Consider the following 22,527-nt stretch of genomic DNA (forward strand, 5'->3'; position numbering starts at 1 on the left):
CTATTTATGCACGATCCCCGGGAGCCTCATTACCATACGCTAAAGTGCATCTTATGCTATCACCGGGGTACTCTAAACACGACTTGCAACTTCATGTTTCCCCACGTCAGATCTTCGCATTTACTCTGATACCGGCTTGCCGGTTGGGACGGCTTCCCTGTTTCTTTCCGCTTGACATCTGGATACTATGTTTTCTTGGTGATAAATTGATATCCTGATCTTCTAAATGACAGGGGGTTATTTCTCGTTTGAGTGTCGAGGCGGAGTACCACGACATCGCTACCACCATTACAGAGACATGTTGGGTTCATAATTTACTTCGTGAGCTTTAGATACCATTAGCTATGTCTACATGTCATCGAACCTAGTTCAACGCCAACGCACTAACTACATCGAGATTGATATTCATTTTGTCTGTGACCTGGTTGCTCAAGGAGTTGTTCCTGTTTTTCACGTCCCCTCTTCTGCTCAGTATGCTGACATCTTCATCAAAGGGCTTCCGACACAGCTCTTCAACGACTTCAAGATCATTTTAAACATTCGAAATTCTCCTCCCGATCAAACTTTGGGGAATGTTAACAAATGTATTATATGTATTATTATTAATTTGTTTAGTTAGCCCATAGATAGCCTGATGTATTTACCTATGTAATTATTTGGCTCAAGTGGCATGTATTTGTACAATATTCTAATAAAAGTATGATTCATGGGAAAATAAGTATGATTCATGGGAAAAAAACAATTAGCATTGATAGTCATCTTAATCAAAGATGAAGATGGTTCAAAGTTAAAGAAAAATAACTTAATTTTTGTAAGCCAAATATGTGAAAATCTTGATACATTTTTTGCAGTCAATGCTGTCATTTTCGCATCAACATCCCAAAACAACATTGTTTTGAAGAAAAAAAAGTTCGCAAATGACATCGATTCTGCGAAAATTATGGTTATTAACGTCAATTTCGTTCTTTTGACTATTTTATGATAAAAAAAAATTGTAAAAATGATTATTGTGATCATATAAATTTTCTTATAGGTAAGACAATCTCATTTAAACTTTATATTCCGGATAATGACTTGAAAGGGTAATGAGCTTTCGAATTTGTTCACATTTAGTCATTAAACATTTTTTTTTGTAATTATCTATTTGCCACTGAACTATTGAAACTATTCACATTTTACCCTTATGACCGGTAACAACAGTTTCAATAGTTCAATGGCAAATAAATACTGAAAAAAAGTTTAGTAACTAAATGTAAACAAAGTTGAAAGTTCGTTTTCTTCTTAAAAAAGTTCAGTGACTAAATGTGAACAAACTTTCTTTTGTATTATGGTTTAGCAAATTATGTATTTTTGTTAAATTTTAACAACATTTGTTGATAAAGAAATCTATGAAATATAAATAAATAAATAAAAAAAAAAAAACAAAAACCCCGAAAAAAGTATAAAAACGAAAAACGAAACCAATATTATATGTATAAGTTTTATGTTATAAAACTATGCAATATTATATGTATAAAAATTATCATAATATTATATGTATAAAATTTGTGTTATAAAATTATGTAACATATAAATTGACATACATTAAAGCATATATGTTGTTTATAAAAGAATACTTACATACATTGATACATTATATATGTTGTTATACTCCATGTATTATTGACAAGCATCATATTAATATATTTACTATTAAAAAGAATATCGATAATGAAAGTCAAGTTGTTTAGAATTTAGATATTTTTAATTTACCTAGATAATTGATTTATATTTGAGATTGTATGATTATTTAACTAGACATATAGAATTAAGTAAAACCGTTCACATGTTTTATGAAGTATTGTGTCTAAACCACCAATCCGTATTACCTTTGCAAAAATATTTTTTTTTAGAAAGAAAAAAGTTATATATTCAACAATTAAAACGACACTACTTTTCTTTCAAAAAAGTCACTCATAATTTTAGAAGGTCTTAGAAAAAACAATTTATATTTAAAATCATTTTAAAAAAAAAAATTAAGGTTTTTAATTTTTTTCTTCAAAATACAACTTAATTTCTAACCATAAAACACAAGTTTTTTAATAGCTATGAGTGAGAATGGTTCATTTTTTTGTTAAACCAAAATCAGATTGGAAATTTTGATTTTTTTATTTTGGAAAATACCAAACCATTGGTTTTTTATTTCGGTTTTCGGTTTTTCGTTTTTTTAATATATTTTTCGGGGTTTTGTTTTTTTTATTTTATTTTATTTTATTTCATAGATTTATTCATCAACAAATGTTGCTAGAATTTAACTAAAACAAATAATTTGCTAAAACATAATATAAAAAGAAATTTGTTCACATCTAGTTATTGAACTTTTTTTTTAAAGGGAAACGAACTTTCGATTTTGTTCACATTTAATCACTAATTTTTTTTAAATTATCTATTCGTCACTGAACTATTGAAAATGTTCATATTTTATCCTTAATACCGGAACTATTTAAATTGTTCATATTTTACCTTATGACCGGTAACAAAAAGTTTAGTAAATAAATATAAATCGGTCATGAGGGTAAAATATGAACAGTTTCAATAATTCAGTAGTAAATAGATAATAAAAAAAATTAATGATTGAATATGAAAAAATCGAAAATCCGTTATCATTTCAAGTCATTATCCGCTTAATATTCTTAGATTAATATCTATCCATATACTATTCCCTCTCCTAAAGAAATGAGGTATATGACGTGGTTGGACCTCATTCGAACAACAAATTTTTTTGGATATCATGCGATTGGAGAAGCCTTAAATAAAGGTTGGAAATAGTTAGTTAGTCAGCCTAAACCTAAATAATTTTATGACACCTAACAAATGAAAAAGAACCAAGAAAAAGAAAATGCATTCCAATTCTTTTACTTCAAGAAACGTAATGCAAAAAATACATGTTTCACATACTTCATCTTCAAAACAACAAAAAGATGATACAAACAAGAAACTCGCATAAAATATGCACTCTAAAAATACGTATAAATTTTCAACAAAAATTACTTCTGATACCATTTTTCCAAAGTTACGGTTATTTGTAGCCTACAACTTAGCCCTTAGCACTTGTTATTTTTTTTATCCATATGAGACGGGTTAGTAGTTAGTATTACAGTTAGTTATGCTATGTTTGACAGAGTAACTGAAAAGTTAGCCGTTCGGTAAAAACTAGTTGTGCTAGCTTCTAAGCTATCTAACAAAAAATGGTAGTTGAAAGATATAAAATGATATAAAAGAACATTTAGAATATTATTTTTTTATAATTAATTAAGGATATATTTAGAAATTTTTCAAAGCAGCTTTTAAAAAAGTTAGTTTAGCAACGACTTTTTGACTTGCCAATCATAACAGTTTAAAAAAACTCGAAAAAAAAAATTAACTTATCAGGCAGCTGTGGCGCGCCAAACATAGCTTTAACAGATACAATATCATTTACTAAACTTTTGTCTTTGTTATAATGCGAATTTCAATAGTAATCATCATATTAATTTTTTTTTGTAAAAATTCATGAATCAAACAAAACTGATAATTCTATCGAGTAAGAAGACCGTAGGAAGGAAGTTCCTCAATGCGGTTCACGTTATCTTGCAAAAGCTCTCTTTCTAGTTGACGGCGTGTTGATTTCATCACAGTCTGTATGAAGTCAAAAAGAAACAACGCCTTAATTTAATAATTTTTAAATAAATTAAAAATGAAAATTTGGAAATTAATCACATACATTGAAATCCATGTAAGATGCGTGCATCGCAAGCCATTGATGATCCATTAGCTTGAATGTGATGCAATACAAAAGGTCAAATGCTGACTCGTTTTCTGTCGTATTATAAATTTATAAAAAGCAATTTTGTTAGATCCTACGATAGAATTATAAATAAATAAATAAATATAAACGATAAATCATCTGAAGTTTAACTGGTTTGACAGGTTAACTGCTGATGTGGCATCTATGTGGTTATGACATACTTCCATTATTTCTTTTTATCACATCATTGTGCTTTCAATTTTCTTTACATTAATATCATAAAAGACCTTATGTATTATGTTTTTTTCTGGATTAAATTTCAATTTATTTTTCTTCCTGAAAAAGATCTTATATTTTTTCCGAAAAAACTCTCAACTTTGTCTTTTTTCGGAAAAGAACCTTCAACCTTCTAACTTTCTAACTGGTTCCAAATAAAACCTCAACTTTTTTATTTTTTCTCCAAAAACCCTCACATTTTACAAGTTTTTTCGGATTAAACCTCAATTTATTTTGTTCCTGAAAAAAACCTTGTATTTTTCCATCTTGTTCGATTTGGCCCTTTTAGTAATTTTTATTTCTGAAAAAACTTGTCTATTTTGAGGGGTTTTTTTTGAAAAAAAAGGTTAATCTCATAAAAGACCTTATATTTTGTGATTTTTCCGGATTAAACCTTAACTTTATTTTTTTCCTGAAAAAAACCTTTTATTTTTTCATTTTTTCGATCCGGCCTTTTTAGTCATTTTTTACCGACAAAAGTTGTAAAATGTTAGTTTTTTTTAGAAGAACTAAAAAAAATTGAGGATTAGAAGGTTGAGGGATTTTTCGGAATAAAAGACAAAGTTAAGGGTTCTTTTTGAAAAAAATTAGAAAATACAATGTATTTTTCAGGAAAAAAATAAAGATGAGGTTTAATATGAAAAAAACACAAAATATAAGGTCTTTCACGAGATTAACCAAAAAAATGGTCTTATGCAAAAAAAGTCTTATTATTTTAGGAAATTTTTTGATAAAGTCCTAAAAAAAATTGAACAGGAAAGTCCTGATTATTTAATATTCTGCCAAAATTAACAAAAAAGTCTTTATTGTTATTTTAACAGGAAACGACAAATTACCGTGTAAAATTAAATAATCAGGACTTTTCAGTTAACTTTTTTAGGACTTTATCAAAAAAATTCCCAAAATAATGGGACTTTTCTACATAAATCCCAAAAAGAATTTAAAGTTCATGATTGTTTTTCTGAAAAAATTAAAAGGTTGAGGGTTTTTTAGTGAAAAAATAAAAACTTGAGTGTTTTTTCTAAAAAAAAAATTGAGGTTAGATAAGGTTTTTTTTATCATGTTAATCCTATATTTGATTTAAAACTTACTAAAAATGAAATTTACTTTTAGTTATATATCTTATTATATATCATATCCTAATGGATGCCATTTAACACTTTAGGTCACTTATAATTTAATTATATACCTGAAAGAAACTTTAGAAAAGTTGCTCCAACAAAACTCCGTGGTTTTACTATACATTTGAAACACTATTAGTAATATATATATAAAAAAAAAAGAAATAAATTTCCAAATTTTCTTAAGGATTATTAACATTTTTATCAAACCTGCTTCAAGATCAAGCATCTGAATAAGCATGAATGTGATATTAACTCCAGCTACAGCAAAAGGATATTCCCACATGGCTCTATCACCTTCTTGCTTCCTAAGAAGATCTTGAAATGATTTCTACACAATAAATATCAATCTACTTTTATATATTTGTTTATTATATTTTATAATTTATAACATCCTACTTTCATTTATACTTGGAGGGGTATACCTGGAAATTTCTGGCAAAATATAGTAAGTTCTCCAGTGATATGAATCCACCACCCCTATGACAAAACTCCATGGTTTATGAATAGGAAAAGGGAATGATAGGATTCAAGGGCAAAATGGGAATTTTTTTACCGAAAATCTGTGGAAGGATCTTTCCCTTGCCAGCCCATTTCTTTCCATTGCTCAGAAATCAGATCATTGAGTTCCTCTTCAGGAAATGCAGCTTTCCATAATGCCTTTAATGCTTCCTACAACAACAAAATAGGTATATTATTGTATTAATGTCAATTCCCTTTTTATAAAATTAATAATATCTTTTTACAGATATAAAGATATGTACCTGATGTTCTGGAATTGAACTATCATAGGCTATGTCTAAACGGTTTTGCAGCCTTTGTAAGCAATCCTCCTGATAACATCAAAGAAAAACAAAGCATAAGTGTAGATCTATAATGGTGTATTGAAAACATATCAAATATATATATATATATATATATATATATATATATATATATATATATATATATATATATATATATCAATCATGTGAAATGGTATAACAAATACCTCAGCAGGTGTCAAATCAAATGAAGGGCGAGAGTCTCCTTCTTTTCTCTGAACACAAACACATGAAAGGCTTCTGCCAAGCCATGCTGTTGAGCCTGCAACAGCCTCATCTATTACAAGAAGAAGAAGATGACCAGAGCAAGTGAGTTTGTTCTAATTTTACCAAAAGTCATGATGTTGATGTCTTGATGAATAGGTATGTAATGGAAGTATGGAACAGGATCTATGAATCCCACACAGATAGAAAAACGATGCATATTGTTACAGATGGTGTTTAGAATAAGGGGAAATGAAAACCTAAAGTAGGAATCACTTTATGCTCAAAATGAAATGGAATCGGTCAATCAGAGCACATGAATTGAAATTTGAAATTTGAAATACTTAATCCCGATCAAAAAGCATGAATTGTAAGCAAAAAGATGTAGAGATTTGTTTGATTAGACGCAATAACAGGCTGAAGCTTTATCCATTTCATCCAATCGAACCAGATTGTCTTAACTAAAGTCGCTCGCTTGACAGTGATCCAAACTTTATACGCCATTGAAAGTTCAGTCTTATACAATCTCGAAGAAAGTTGGAATTCAATCGATATGTTTACAGTTCTAAGCAAGCTCAACTCGCGACACGAATAAATTCAACCAACACAGATCCAATGTTTTACAAAATCATAATGAAAAGTAACGTAGTTCAACGAATTTAATCGATGGAGATTTTGTATACCTGTTGTATGACAAGCATTGCTTCTATCAAGACCTTGCGAAATCCTCCGAACTGCGACAAATGATCCACCATCGTGTCCTCCTCTATCATCCATTCCCAGAAAATAAAAACACACACAGAGAGACAAAATACACACACACACAGACACTATATGAGGTTCATTTCCACCATTTTCAACCTGAAATACCGGCGAAGCATATCTTCAATTTGGCAATAAAATATTGAATCAACAAGAAAATCTAATCCGACGCATTTATATAAGGCGATGAAGTTCATATGAGATTGAGAAAGCGAGAGGTCAACTTAATTTTGACCGGATGTCGGTCAAGAGTTGACTATGTATTATGACTCCATTGATGCTTAAAGAAATACACATTTTAATCCGATTCCAATCCTTAGCACGTTTGGTTCATGATTCTAGGGAATCCCATACCTAATTGAAATTATGATTTTATATTGAGGTGACTTTTGTTATTTGATAAATGAAAAATCAATTTACAATAAGTATGGATAATGCACATGAAAATGGTTTGGGAGTATAATGAATTTTTTTATTTTATTTATATTTGAATAACTTTTATTTTTTTTAATATGGTTGTCCATCAAATTTGTTAAATGTGTTCAAATATTATCTTGCTAATTATTTTAGGTAACAATAATTATATTTGATTATATTTCACAAATTTGATAGTTAATTGTGTAAAAAAGTTTAATTATAAACAAAATAAAAAGTTCATGACCCACCTAAAGTCATTTTCACTTTCTCATTTTAGGGTGTTGTTTATATGGAGGTTGAGATTGATAATAGAAGTCCTCCTTTGAGCTCGAAATCCATAGTCACACTTAATAATTTATACTCAGTCGAAGTGCATGAACTCGGAAAATAGAATTTGAAAAGCAAGTAATGGATTGTTGGAGTTTTTCTTCAAATTGGGTGGACTCAAAGTAGAATGTGTCGGTAATCTATGTTTGATGTGGTTAGCATCTTAAATATATATTTTTGGATCTTGCTCAAAGACTTTGATATAATACTCGCAAAAACAAAAATAAAAACTAAAACAATTTTTTTTCGATTAAAATCATCATAGTACAATGTATTAAAATCATCATATTAAATTAATCATCGATGCAGAAATCATAATGGGATGTTGTGTAGTCAAGTTGGATCATTCCTTTTAGAACTGAAAGTACCTAAAAACGTTTAAAACATAAAACTGTAAGCACAGAGCTTATTATGTTTTCTAAAATACCACATACCATACATAACGTCGAGCCCCGCCCACTGTAACAGGCCTCGCCCACATAACGGGCCACACTCATCATATGTGTTGGCCCTGTCCAACATACAAATGGGCCCCACCTAACATAAAAATGCAAGAGTCATAAAGACAACTAGCATCCTACACAGTATAGTGAGAAGACTCACCCGACTCACGAAATCGGATAACCACATCTAAGTTCTGCGAGGCTGGTGCTACAACACACCTAATCATCAAACAAAGTCCAACTTTAGTCTATACCCAAAGGTCAACCCTAGGTCAAAAGTCAACGGTCAAAGTCAATATCATTCGACCTCCACATCATGGCTATCCCTTAGCCACATCGTGGCTAACGATTCCAAACCCGATCAAAATCCCACTAGAGTAAAAAAAAATAGCTTCAACAAGCCTCGACGTTGTGCCTAGGGTCCACGTCTTGGGTACTAAATGCCAAAACAGTCGGCTTCTTCCTCAGTTGCCATGTCGTGGAAGCCTAATAGCCATGTCATGGGAACTGGTCTAAGCATCTTAATTGAGCTAAGTTGTTTTCTTCCTAATCTAAGGGCTCCAAAGCCCAGGATCTAGCCCTTCCCCAGGTCCTGATGAATAAAGTTTACAACTTTATTCATTAAGACACCCCAAAGAGTCAAGATCTCAAACCCTAAGTTGTTAATGGCAACCTAAAGCATGCACTCACCCATTAAGCACTTAATCAACCAAAATTACTTCTCTCAAGTTCTAGAAAAGTTTCCCACACCTAGTGGACCATAAAAATCATGGCTTTATGGACATGCATGCCCTTACCAAATAAGGTCATATACATGAGAAAATAAACCCGACTTTGCGTACGAATCAAAATAAGACAAGAAACTTCAAATCTAAACCGTACAGCCTCAAAGAGACCATAAGGATCCATAAAGTTGTCAACTTTATTAGATCCATCCTTCTAAACTATCATAATACGAAAATCAAAGGACAAATGGCATAGATCGAAGAGTAAGCAACATAAAGCTAGGATCTTAGACACTTACAAAGGTCTAGAGAATGCACAAGTGAAGAATGATGAGGCTTTCTTGCTAGATCAACACACTAGAACACTTTCTTCTTCTTGTTAAAGCCACCAAAAGCACCAAAATGATCTAAAATCACCAAGAGAGGCTAAGGTTAGGGTTTCTGAGGTTTGAGCGTAACAGAGGCTGAGGAAGATGACCTAGAATGGAAGTTAAGGTGTTTATATACGAGAGAAACCCTAAAAATCTGGGTTTTGGGTTGCAACGGCTGCCACGTCGTGGCCATTCTTTGTCACGTCGTGGAGCCCACTAAAACACGCATTCTAGAATAACCTTGCCATATCGTGGCCTTCCATGCGCCTCATCGTGGCATGGAGTTTTTCCCAAAAGTTCCATCTTTGGTTATGCTAAGTTTTAAGCTACACCAACCTGAAAAACAGGTGTTACAACCACCACCACCACAACCCATATCATCCCACCTAATTTCTATTGTCCTCGTAGCCCCATACCCATGTCCCTTCACTAAAAACCTAATATAAGACAATGTCTTGACATATCTAAATGAAATCAAGGCTAAACAAATTTAAAAACAAAGCCTTCTTATGTCTATAGAAACTTCATTTTCAAGTAGTAGTCCTAAATGTAACATCTTAATTTCCAGGTATTCAATTTTTGACCTTTGTTTTGAGTATTTTTTGCAAATGTAGTCCTAAGGGGTATTTTCATAGTTTTTGGGTAAGGCTTGCGTATGCTGGGTATACGTTTCATATGTTGGGCGTACGTGGCCAAGGTGCAAACCCTAAATTTTAGGGGTTAGATCCTATTTAAGCATCAATATAGCCCCATACCCTTCCTTAACTCCAACCTCCATCTCTATCTCGAAACCCTAAAGTGTGTGAGTGTGTTTTGAAGATTGGAGAGTCATTTTGGTGCCATTTTGGTGCTTTTGGTGGTGAAGAAGGAACCTTGAATTTTTGGTGTTTCACTCAAGACTTTGGATCCAACAACTACACTCTCATGTGCATCTCTTGGAGGTATAAAGCTCCAACCTCGATGAATATTTCGTTAAGATCTAGTTTTAGCTTAAAGTTAGCACCTTTTTGTCCCAAATCTTGATCTTTGTGAGTATGGCATACTATATGACCTTTGAGTTGTCCTTTCATATGTTTTAGGGTGTGTTAAGTCATAACAATGTGATCTTGGACATTAGTTTCTTTCCTTGCATGATCTAGGTTGTCTTAATGGGCCAATAAGCTATGGTTTTTGATGTTAAGGTCTTAATTATTGGGTTTTGGTATAATACAACATCCTATGGTGCACATACAACCCTAAATATCTTGTATCTATGTTTTCACTAATTATACATGCAAAGGTGTTTCCAAGGTATTAATCCTATAATTAGCATGTAAAGATGTAAACTACACAAGATGCTAGTTAGTGTAACATACTTTTTCATATGGCTGGAAGTCTTGATGCATTTGGCCTTAAGAGCATAGCCCCAATAGTGTGGAAGCCTCAAATTAAGTCACAACAAATCAAGGAAAAAGGTAGGACTTGAGAGAGAATCTCCATGCACTCTAAAACCTTCATGAACTCCAAGAACATGCACACACACTAGGGTGGCGGTTTTAGGTCATCATATATGTATTTATATGTGTAGAATTCTAAGAGTCATGGGTATAACCCAAACCCATACCCATGGGTTTTATGATCCATGGTTCATGTGGCCTAACTCTTTATGTATCCATACATTAACTTGGTCCATCATGGATCATAAGCCCAACACATATAAATATAACTAATTACGATAATTAGTCCCCATAGATTTAATTAGTATCTTTTGATCACTAAATTAATTCCAAATTCATTTTTGATCAACACTAATTAAAAACATAAGATTTCATATTACTATATTATAACTTATAATATATTAATAAACCATAAATAACCTTCTCTCAAAAGTCCATCCTAACAAATTGTCCTGATGATATGCAACCCAAATGGACCATGCTACTCTTGTGTCGAGTACATACCAATAATAGTTATGAGCTTAGACATCTAATCCAACAATCTCCCACTTGGATAAGTTTAAAACTATTATTGCGTATGACTCCAAGATCTCGACTAGCAATCGTAGCTCTTAAAAGCAGTTGTCGTACTCTGAACAAATCAACAACATGTCCATTAGATAATGGATCATATATTCCTCCATTCTAGATATTATATGGAGTGAGACATGGATTATAATCATTCTTTCTGTCCATTTGTTGTTTCCCGATTTCCGATTTATGACGACTGACTAATTAAACAAATGAAATCAGTCTACGCCCGGCCGAGCACTTACGTTTGTCATCACTAAATCATCGAGGGGCCCACAGATATCGCTTTTATCCCTCCAAGGGTAAAAAGAATGGATAAACTTCGACTCATATGCTTGTACTAACCATTTGTCGAATCATACACAAAGGCAAGTTTTATAACATCAAGTTACTGATGTGTTTTCGTACAATCAATGTATGACCAACTCATAGTCAACAAATCATATCTCTAGGTTTGAAGAATATAAGATATTATCGTCTCATGATCACCCGTGATAAAATCCATGAAGTGATTCAAATGAGCATGGGTTTAATCCAATACTCAGACCTTATGAGCACTCATGAATGTTGCAACAACCATTTCCATGTGTAATACACCTTAGAAAAATCTTACAAGCCAAATTCATGACAGTCTTAATTCAATACCTACTTCCAACTTATGACCGAATGTGGAGAGTTTTGAATAACTTAGTCATTTAGAAAGAATAACCTAGCTATTCTGGAAGTCAAAACATGCAAAGTGAAGCACAAGAATAATACTAATCCAATATGGCCCCAAGCACCTTAAGAGTAAATAGAACACCTTTTATTCAAACACCATATTGATTACTCATTATTCATTGTATAATGTTTCAAATAATCAACTTTATACTTGAATCAAAGCAATAGTCATGTGATGCCTTAATCATGCACACTATGTTTATTCAAACTATAGTTATGCCATACACCAAGTATGCACACTATGCTTGTCTATGGTCCTTACTTTTTGGAATAGATCAAATGAACATAAATCCAATGATTCTCAGTTCACAATCCTAAATCCTTATTGTAAATATAAGAATTCCAAATTCCTGCCATTTATGAAAATCTGTTAGATCCTAAACTTATATGCATTGATCCTCTCGTAATGACTATGCATAAAGTCACAAAGACTTGTCAACAGACATTATAGAGTATTCCAATGAAGATCAATTCCATGGAAATGAAGTCACAAATTCAAAGTATATTTCTTTGAACATCCTTCTTGCATTAAGCTTTCTAATCTTACATAGATTTGAAGAACAACACCTATGGAAACCTTTCCAGATTCCAATTTGATTATCACTTTTGAACAAGAGTTACCTCTTTTCAGAATATGTCAATATGGTCCCTCCAAAATTAACACTTATACTTCCAACTGTCCATGAGAAACCAATCTTTGGTAAACCTCAAATTGTCCTCGACAACTGCTTAATCATTTTAGTCATATCGAATTCTAGATCTTTTCCCCTCTTAATGCCTTAGGCATTTAAAAATTTTAGAAAGGATAATATTATAGCACATGTAATTAATCCTATATCCGAAGCATATGAGACATGATTCATGATATCTCACATAAAGACGTGATCATAGACAGTCCTTTGCTACAATATTTTTTATTTGCCATGTTTTCAAATTTTGATTATGAAGAGGGATGCCATAATCTTAATCGAATTTTGAGAACGCAACATATATAGAATTTCGTTATGTTGAACCATTCCAACTTAAAATACATATATATATATATATATATATATATATATATATATATATATATATATATATATATATATATATATATATATCCTTGACTAAAGATGATCAAAATCTCAATCTAAGAATTTAGAATTGAAACAAATTATAATTTCCTCTCCCTTAATTATAGCAAAACAACTTTTCCCAATTTAAACTCTTGTTTTCTATAATTAACACTTAACATAATAATCATGCTGCCACTAACATGATAATTATTAGCATAACACTTATGCTCCCACTAGCTTTGACATGTATCCAGAAATCAACTGGACTACTAGAAATCAACACTTTATTGACTTTCTTACCAAAGTTCAGATTTCTAGTACAAGATGCTTTGATAAACTTTATCAAAACCATACACCTTTCCTTAGATAGCTCATATGAGTGTCTAAAAGTTTTTTGAACTATGAAAAGGGATGCCGTAATCATAGTCTTAATTTTTTTAGACCTTTTCCATTTCTCACAAGTCCGTGTTAGTGTGCCGGTTAACCACACACGCTACACTAACGACTTTGAGAATGCAAATATCACAATTGCTATATAATTAAAATCTACTTAGTGAAAGTGTTTCCTCACCATCATTTTCATGAATCGAAGAGAAACCTTAAGACACTTAGATTTTTATGGTGTATGTGTTCCTATCCATTTGAATTTGTCATAACCATAATCACAAGACAAGGTTAGTGACAAATCTAAACTCATATGGGCTGAACTTGTGCAATCTTAATATCTTGCCACTTGGCAGCACAAGGGCCTTCCATTGCTTCCAAGTAGTTATACAAACAAATAAGAACTTCTAGAACTCAGATGCATAGTCTACTTTAACCGGAATAATCATAGAAACTAGAATATGTCAACACGATAGGCTATAAGCCCCAAGTCGAGTGCTAGTGATAAACAACAAGTTTTATTCTTGATTAGTTCTTGAAACTTTTTCAAGATCTTTAAGACTCCCACTATCCTCGTGACATATAAGATTTTCTTGTCAAGAACCATTCCTTGACAAACAAATATTCAAGAGTTAGTACGGATTCTTATCAAGATAAACAATTCACTTAATTGGTCTCAGTTGGTATCTATCTTATCCAAGACATCACAACTTGCCAATTTCAAATGTACAATAATAAGAAACATCTCATTCTACATTTGACAAGTATTTTAAACCTTCTTAAGATTATGTCACTCAAGTTACAATCTTGGAGTATGACTCTAAGACTTGTCTTGGAACGAAGTATGATTCAACATTTTCATTTTAACCATTTCAACAATCCATGATTCCTCTTCTTAGTAAAACAAATGTACTAGGATGTCCTTAGAGAATCAATTGTGATATGGTTTCATTATCACTAAGATGATCACAAAACAAGATACTCAAGTACTCTCCAATATTGGAGAAACTTTTATCTTTCTGCCTAATTTGATTCTTCTCATCCGTTCTGCCTTACATTGATCCTTTTCCATTGTTTCAAAATTACACTTAAACTTGTAAGCATAACCATATTTACTAAAATTTAGCATATCATGACAAATAGTCTTATCGTTCTCTGTGGCGGACCTGACCACAGCACACTCAAGTGTTCCCGATCCCCTAATCCTTTAGTTGACTCACATATACATGTGATCAAGGAATTAGTCTTAATTTTTCAAATATGAAAATTCTCATTCATCATACAATACAAGCTGTATGATTCCAAGTTTCTATCCAACTGAAACTTGGGTGATGAGAATCTTTCCTTATTTGGTAAATTATGACACTACCACAAATGAAAGAATCAAATACATTGTTCCAATATTGCTATCAACGGAATCATATAAACAACAACTTTTTTTCCATTGTACGGATATTTAAAATAAATAAAATTAAAACCTTTTTCTTTTATTTTAAAACTTGCAAAAAAAACTTATCTTTATAAGGCAAATGCATATGAAAACAATGTTGTTATTTATTCCTAGGCAATCTATCACAACTCTTAAGCAACAGCTCAAGATTTTGAACACCAAACCATGCGATCGAAATCCATCTTCGCGATCAGAATCAACATATACTTCCTTTAAGCTTCCTCTCTTTTCTTTGAATCTTAAAACATCAACATGTGTCCTAGTCACATCATGTAATAAGAATCTCAGAATAGGAACTTAATAGAGTTAGATAGTGGACTTTACCCGAAGTGGAGTCAAACTTTTTGACTTTACTATCCTTATGAGCTTTTAGGTAAATAGGGCAACTTCGCAACCAATGCCCCTTCCATTAGCAATAGAAACATATGGACTCTTTGGGAATGGTACATGAGACTATCTCGGACTTAGCCTTTCTCTTTACCATTTGGTCAACCGAGTTGACTATGGTCGATACCTTTCCATTGGGAAGAGAAAGCTATTATGGATTTCCAACGTTACCATTGTCAATATCCATGAAAGTTTGGGAAGTCGATCTTCCAATAAAATTTTCTTTACTAGTGCTCCAAATCATTGTTGATTCAACAGCACCAAGCAAATAGGCAAGATCATCAAGAGTCATGTCAAAGTCTGTTACATAGTAGTCCTTAAAGAACTCCCTATATGACTTAAACACCCAACTCTTCCGACTCGTCAATATGTGACTTCATCTCCAAGATGTGGGCACACATAGAATTTTCTTGCCAATAGGGCTTGAGTGACCTTGAACTATTCAAGAACTTGTGGATTCGGGAGAATAATTGGAGGAGGTGGAGAAAACAGATTTGGGAAGATCATAGTTGTCTGAACCAGACATCTAAAATGGGAGATATTCAAGTTAGTTGATTTAAGTCCTTAATATAACACAAAATATGAAATATTAAGGCTAGGACCCAACACCTAGTAACTCCTCAGGGAAAACGTCCGAAAACTCGCACACTATTGGAACCTCGGCGATAGAACCCGACCTCTTTTTAGCAACCCGCGTATCCATCACATACGCCAAAAAGCCCATACAACCCTGTTGTAGACTCTGCCTCGCTCTGGAAGCAAAGTAGAAAGCTGATCCAGATTTGGTACCCTTTCCATACACCATAAGCACCCCTTACTAGGGTGTCGCATGCTAACCATCGGACACTCACAGTCGATCACAGCTCCAACACAGACTCAACCAATCCATGGCCACTATGACAGAAACATCACTCATCGCGATCGAAACCAGGTCTATCGGGAACTCAACAACAAAGATCTCTAGTACACATCCCCAGTATACAACAGTAGTAAAAACTGCATGCTCGTCGGCTATAGAAGCCCTCGTAGGTCAACTCAACGCCTCAAGTCGAATACTGATGTGACGACTAAAAGCTAAAGACACAAAGGATCGATTCGCACCCGCGTCAAATAACACCAAAGCATGTACAAAACTCAAAACAAAAGTACCTATATACAATACAGTATAAGCACAATAAATCTCAAAATAATATAAATAAAGAAATATGTACCAGCCATGAAATCAGGTGCTGTACGGATCTCTTCCGCTGTCAACTGAAAAGCTCTCCCACGAGCCCTCGGTGTCTCGACCTTCACTGGCCGACTTTCAGTAGCACGTAAAGCAGCAGGGGCGGAACCCTGAGCTGATCTCTGAATGAGCTGAGGGCACTTGGCCTTCTGATGGCCGATCTGGTTGCAGTGAAAACACACTACAAATCCCTTGGGGCAATCCTTCGCCGTGTGCCCCTCTTTGCCACATTTGTAGCAAATATCTGCCCAACACCATCCCTCGTGACTCTTGCCGCACTCGCCACAAGTGCGGCCTTTATGACCCCCAACTCTCGTATCAGCGGGCTTAGCCCGCTTCGTCGCCAGCTACGACTACATTAGTCTCCGATCCCAACCACATGACTCCTCCTCCTTTCTGGTCTGTAACTCTAGCTCAATCTCCCTCCGCTTAGCATTGGTATGAAGCTCAGCTAATGTCCGGTATGAAGAGTTCGCCATGAAATCCAGAATGTATCTCCTCAAAATGCTCAAATATTGACTCACACGTGCCTGCTCCGTGGACACATGCTCAGGGAAAAACAATGACCTCTCGTGGAACATCCTCGTAATTTCAATCACTGACTATGTCTTCTGCTTGAGAGAGAAAAACTTCTATGCCAAACATTCCTTACCCACCTAGGGAACATACTCATCTCGAAACAACTTGGTGAACCTCTCCTAAGTCACTACAACATGATCTGCAGGGGTAAAATTAGTCGTCACAAACTTCCACCAGCCCTTCGCTCCCAAGTGAAGCTAGTTCAGCGCAAACCAAAATCTCAAGTGATCTGGGCATGAACATGTATAGAAGCATCCCTTAATGTCATAGATCCATCTCATAGCAGCAAGCAGATCTTGTGTCCCATCAAACTCTGGTGGCTTTGTGTTGCTGAACTCCTGGAACAACAATGAGTCACCCCCTGTGGCCTAGCAACAGCGAAACTACGGTGGCTGCAGCAGCTACCGCCTCAGTAACAACAACATATCGCTCGTAAAATGTCTCAATCAGTGTGGTCTTGATATACCCAAGCATCTCCGGTATCGCCTCTCGAATGGCTGTTGCCACCTCCTCCGCAATGATCATGTGGATCTCCTCATCACTGGTCCCACTGCTCCCGGGGTTGGGGCGTGTAGCCATCATGATGTCTTTGAAACACAACCTAAAAATCATCAGAAACTCGACCGTGTATACTCACACTCGATTACCCATCCCTACTTTCTCCTTGGCATCATAAGGATTCTTACTTGGGTTGCATACAGATCCGGTGCTTTTAGTAGTACAGGCCCAATACTACCTTCCACACTAACATGTAGTCACCCCAAGTCCTCCTCCTAGGATCCCAATTCACAAGTACTCTATCTCTTACGAACAACATATTACTCTCTCAGTAGACACCTCATATGCTCATCTAGGTATCTCTCCTAGATTATCCATCAACTCAGAACTCTTTCTAAGTGATTCCTGCTAGATACTCCTACTCAACATATACTCAAGGGAAATAAAAGATATCAGCAACTCCTAGGCTAAGGCATCACAAATCAGGCAACTCTATCCCTAAATATGAAATAACTAGCCTATCCTCTAGCATGCATCCCTAACATCTCATAAATATCTCATAACACAAATAAGTAAGGGTATTTTGGGAAATCACCATTCGGACTCTGGCTGATTATACACACTATCCCTAACATCTCATAAATATCTCATAACACAAATAAGTTAGAGTATTCTGGGAAATCACCGTTTGAGCTCTGGTTGATTGTACACACTACTCCAACTTGTTTTTCTGTTAGAACTCTTTCTCATATTAGAAAAATATTTCATTTGAATTTTTTTCTCAAATCCTCAGTTTGAGTCCAAACATAGCCGAAAGTACATCCGAATCCATCAAACCAAGTCTCTAATATCAACTTGTAACACCATAAATTTTTAGACAAATTTTTTGTTTAAAAAAATCACTTAATTCTCACAGAAACAACTCACAATCCTCAAAATGATAATTTATCAAAAACACATATTCATAAATTGTTTAAATAAAATCTAGGATCCTCAAATCATAACTCCGTCTCGTGTGTACAATCAAGCCGGCGCATTCCCGCAATCCTGAGAAGTACCTAGAACACATATCATTACACGATAAGCATGAAGCTTAGTGAGTTCCCCAAAATACCACATGCACAAATAATAAGCCTCTCATGGCTATAACTCGGCATGGACCCTCCGGTCTCATGCGTCTCAGTGAGGACCCTCCGGTCTCATGGCTCAAGACCCTCCGGTAATGTGTGTCAGTGAAGAGCCTCCGATCTCACAACTCGGGTGGACCCTCCGGTCCTAACTTAGTAAAGCTCAGAATAATACACAACATAATAACGAAGACATAATGTAGGATATCACAATACTTAATATAAGCACATAAGACCCTCCGACCATACAAATATTACCACTCTAGGTAAGTATAGTGAGAAGACTCACCTCGTAAGTACGAAAATAAACCACGTACACGAATCAACGATCTAGCCTCCGCCTAACACATAGGATAATTATCTTTAATTAACATTTAAATCAAAACTATAAATAAACTAAGTTATTTCCTCTCTCTCTAACTCTTGGGATGGGAAAAAGACCATTTTACCCCTCCATGATCCCTATAATCCCTATCTGGACCAAACCCTAAAGCCAACAGAAGCCAACACTTGAGTCAACAGTCCATGTTGACTCGAATCATCAAGTGCATCTATGTGACTCATCGAGTCCCCTCGTTTCTTCAGAAATGTCGCAAAAATCCAACTTAACTCATCGAGTTGTCTCATCAACTCGCCGAGTTACTCATGTCCAGGATCGTCGGGGAAAACCCTAACCGACTCATCGAGTCAGCTCACCGACTTGGCGAGTCCCTTTAATTTATGTTCTCATTCAGACATTTTAAGGCAGATCTACAACCCCAAACTCAAGATCTAGCCTCTTAAGGCTGAATACCATGTAAAGCCATAATCTTTATGTCCATGCATGCCACTGAGGGCTTGAAATGCCAAAAAAAAAAAAAAAAAAAAATTCCATTTAGGGTTTTAAGCATAAAGGCTCTTCTATAGTTGAATAAAGTTGGAGCCTTTGGACTCTAGGGTCCTTACAAGGTCCAGATCTGAAGTCTCAGTCTCTTGATAAGCTTAACACAGTCAACTTCTCAATGGAAGATGGAAAAAGCTCTAAAACTCCATAGAAATGAGATCTAATCAAAATAATGTGTAAGGTGGAGACTTTTTACCTTCAACAGAAGCTATGGATCAAAATAACACCAGATCCAATAGTCCCTTCTCATTCCTTGCTGTGATTCTTCTATCTTCTCTTCCAAAAGATCACAAAAATGCCCAAGGTTAACTCTATTTTCTTTCCTAGCTCACTCTAGACGATTAGGGTTTCAGTCATGGGGGTAAGGTGGATAGTGGGGCGGAAATGAGGGATTAAGGTCCTTAAAATAGGACCTAACCCCGAAGATTTAGGGTTTTCACTCACAGCGCCAACTCTCCGAGTTGGTCTCTCCGATTCACGGAGTTGGTTGTAAAACCCACGTGGCCAATTCATCTCTACTCGACGAGTTGGGGCACCCACTCGTCGAGTTACTCAATCAACTCATAAATAAATATATAAATATTATACTTGGGAGTCGGGATGTTAAGAATAGTAGATATATATAGTACAATATTGCTATATGAGTTAATGAGTTTGCATAACAGACATTTATAGCTAAATCTTATTATACAAGATATTAAATCACTTGTGTGTGTGTGTGTATATATATATATATATATATATATATATATATATATAATTAATATTGATAGTTATGTATAGCTGTTTTCCATGATATGGTATGGAGAGAGAGAGTATGGTGAGTCAAATAACAAGTTGTGACTGTATTCAATGAGTATGGTGAGCCACATAATGAGTACTTGGTGGCAATACCGTTTGAGTAAATATGATATATCTATTTGTAGTTGTATTGTGTAGTGTGTTGAATATAATTTTTATATTTGATGCAGAGTAGAGAGTCAATATTTGTATATATAGTCTACAGTTATCGAGTAAGATACACCACATAACGAGTTCATTGTGATTTTATCTAAACAGTAAAGGCATACTATATAATGAAATCCTTATGGTATCGAGTAACAAGAGCGTTGAGGTTACATTACTAGTATCTTGTGAATACATGTAACTAGTTTGGCGAGCCTCATAACGAGTACTTTGATGGAAATTTCCAATGAGTAAAAAGAGTTTGACTAAGATTCTTGAGTTGATGTGTTTGAGATATAATAGCTCATCGTATACTTGGGTCTCTACACTGCCAAACCCATATTGTTACTACATATCCTATTTCCTCATAATTACCAATGATAATCATTCATCTTATACTTGGGTCTCTACATCGCTAAACTCATGGGAATAACCCAACTCACTATTAATCTAACCATCTAGACTAATGCTCCAAGTGACACACAACTCACACCCGAGTAATGATAGCACGGTTCACCGCGTTTGCTACTCTTACATTACAAAATACAAGTATTATACGATGTCGTTAAGGACTTATACAAACGGTGTCAAATACAATCGTCACACACCTCCCACATCCTACATGGTTTTTGCTTTCCTTTCCCCATAGAGCTAACATCATTACAGTTCACGCATCCTTGGTGAACCATGTGCTGAAGTGGTTATCTAAAAATCCATTTTATTAGGATTCGTCGTAAAGCCAACATTATACAACCAGATTTCCTCATAAAGCCCACATTATGCAGTTGTATTTCCTTGTAGAGTCATCATTAATCCAAAGGTATCTTTAAACACTTAGATTGGTGGATAATTAGGATAGGTTACCCGCCTATATAAGGTTACTAACCTTGTCCTATTACCTATGTTCCCCTTATATTAATTAATTACTTACATTAGTTACATACAAAAAGGCCATATGATTTCACAAGAATTATTCATCACTAAATATACATAATACTTCATCAACATTATTAAGCCATATTCCATCAATTGGATGCAATTGTACCAAAGTCATAGATAATCTAATATTCCAAAAAAAAAAAAAAATGCATGTATAACAGCATCATATAGCATATAGATCATTTAGTCTAGAATCTAGTGTGGGTTAAACATCATATCACATATCATAACATATCATTGTAAATACCATCTAGCATATATAACACCCTACAGGTCATACCACAACCACATTTTGAATTTTTAGTACATAACAGAAGCATGGCATATCATACACAATCCAGAATAATTCAGACCAACTGACTCGTTGTCAAGAATTATAGTTCTTGACATTATACTAAAGTTGTAAAATGGATTGACTCACCTTTAGTCCAAGTGTAATAGGCATGAAAGAGGAAAATCAATAACCCAACAACTATATCAAACACAGTATACCAGAATATAACAATTCGACAAGAAGATGACAAAATAGCAAAATGCATAGTTTTGTTCCTCAGGCATGCCGTGCCTTTAGAGGAGCATGTCGTGTTAAGTCCATGTTGCATTTTCGATCAACATGGAAAACCTGACCAGTCTATTCTACTCAAAATCCATATCTCTATGATGGTGATTCTCACTCAGGAGGAACATCCTTATGATTTCTATACCGATTAAGAACAAGGGGGTAGCAAAAAAAACACCCAATAATCATCACAAAATAACTTACTAAGTACACAATCCTAACCACCACCAATTCTAATTATTTATAACAGGAATGAGAGTAGAGGTTAATAACTAACTTATTGAATAAGTGGAGGATTTATAGTATTAATTCTTCCTTCGAAACACCGAAAAATACTCCACTACTTCCTTTGATCCACACCAATGCTCCAATGATGGAAACCTCACTATGAACCCTCTTTTAAGATCATTTTTGGCTATAAATATGGTTAGATTCCTGAATTTTAGGGTTTAAATACTCCATAAGTTACAATCTAGGCCCTCAAAGTTTGCCCAAATGATTCCTTAACCTGTGTACATGTTCAAGAAT

At 34.3% G+C, this 22,527-nt stretch overlaps 1 protein-coding gene across 2 annotated transcripts; it reads right to left on the reverse strand.

Moving 5' to 3' along the window:
• Positions 1-3,455: 3,455 nt before the first annotated feature.
• Positions 3,456-7,205, reverse strand: LOC145040274 (uncharacterized). 2 transcript variants are annotated; one of them, XM_078988231.1, is made up of 9 exons: positions 6,875-7,205; positions 6,155-6,249; positions 5,928-5,996; positions 5,720-5,835; positions 5,589-5,643; positions 5,374-5,494; positions 5,232-5,279; positions 3,743-3,837; positions 3,456-3,657 (listed from the first exon to the last, which is right to left on the reverse strand). In XM_078988231.1, exons 1-9 carry the CDS (start codon positions 6,966-6,968, stop codon positions 3,556-3,558), a joined length of 795 nt encoding a protein of 264 aa, XP_078844357.1. In that variant the 5' UTR covers positions 6,969-7,205; the 3' UTR covers positions 3,456-3,555. The 2 variants fall into 2 exon arrangements, with proteins under 2 accessions (XP_078844357.1, XP_078844352.1); XM_078988226.1 differs by having other exon boundaries at positions 6,155-6,264; positions 6,875-7,203.
• Positions 7,206-22,527: the final 15,322 nt, after the last annotated feature.

Source organism: Lactuca saligna, chromosome 1 (genome assembly GCF_052625555.1).
Source record: "Lactuca saligna cultivar CGN05327 chromosome 1, ASM5262555v1, whole genome shotgun sequence".
NCBI lineage: Eukaryota > Viridiplantae > Streptophyta > Magnoliopsida > Asterales > Asteraceae > Lactuca > Lactuca saligna.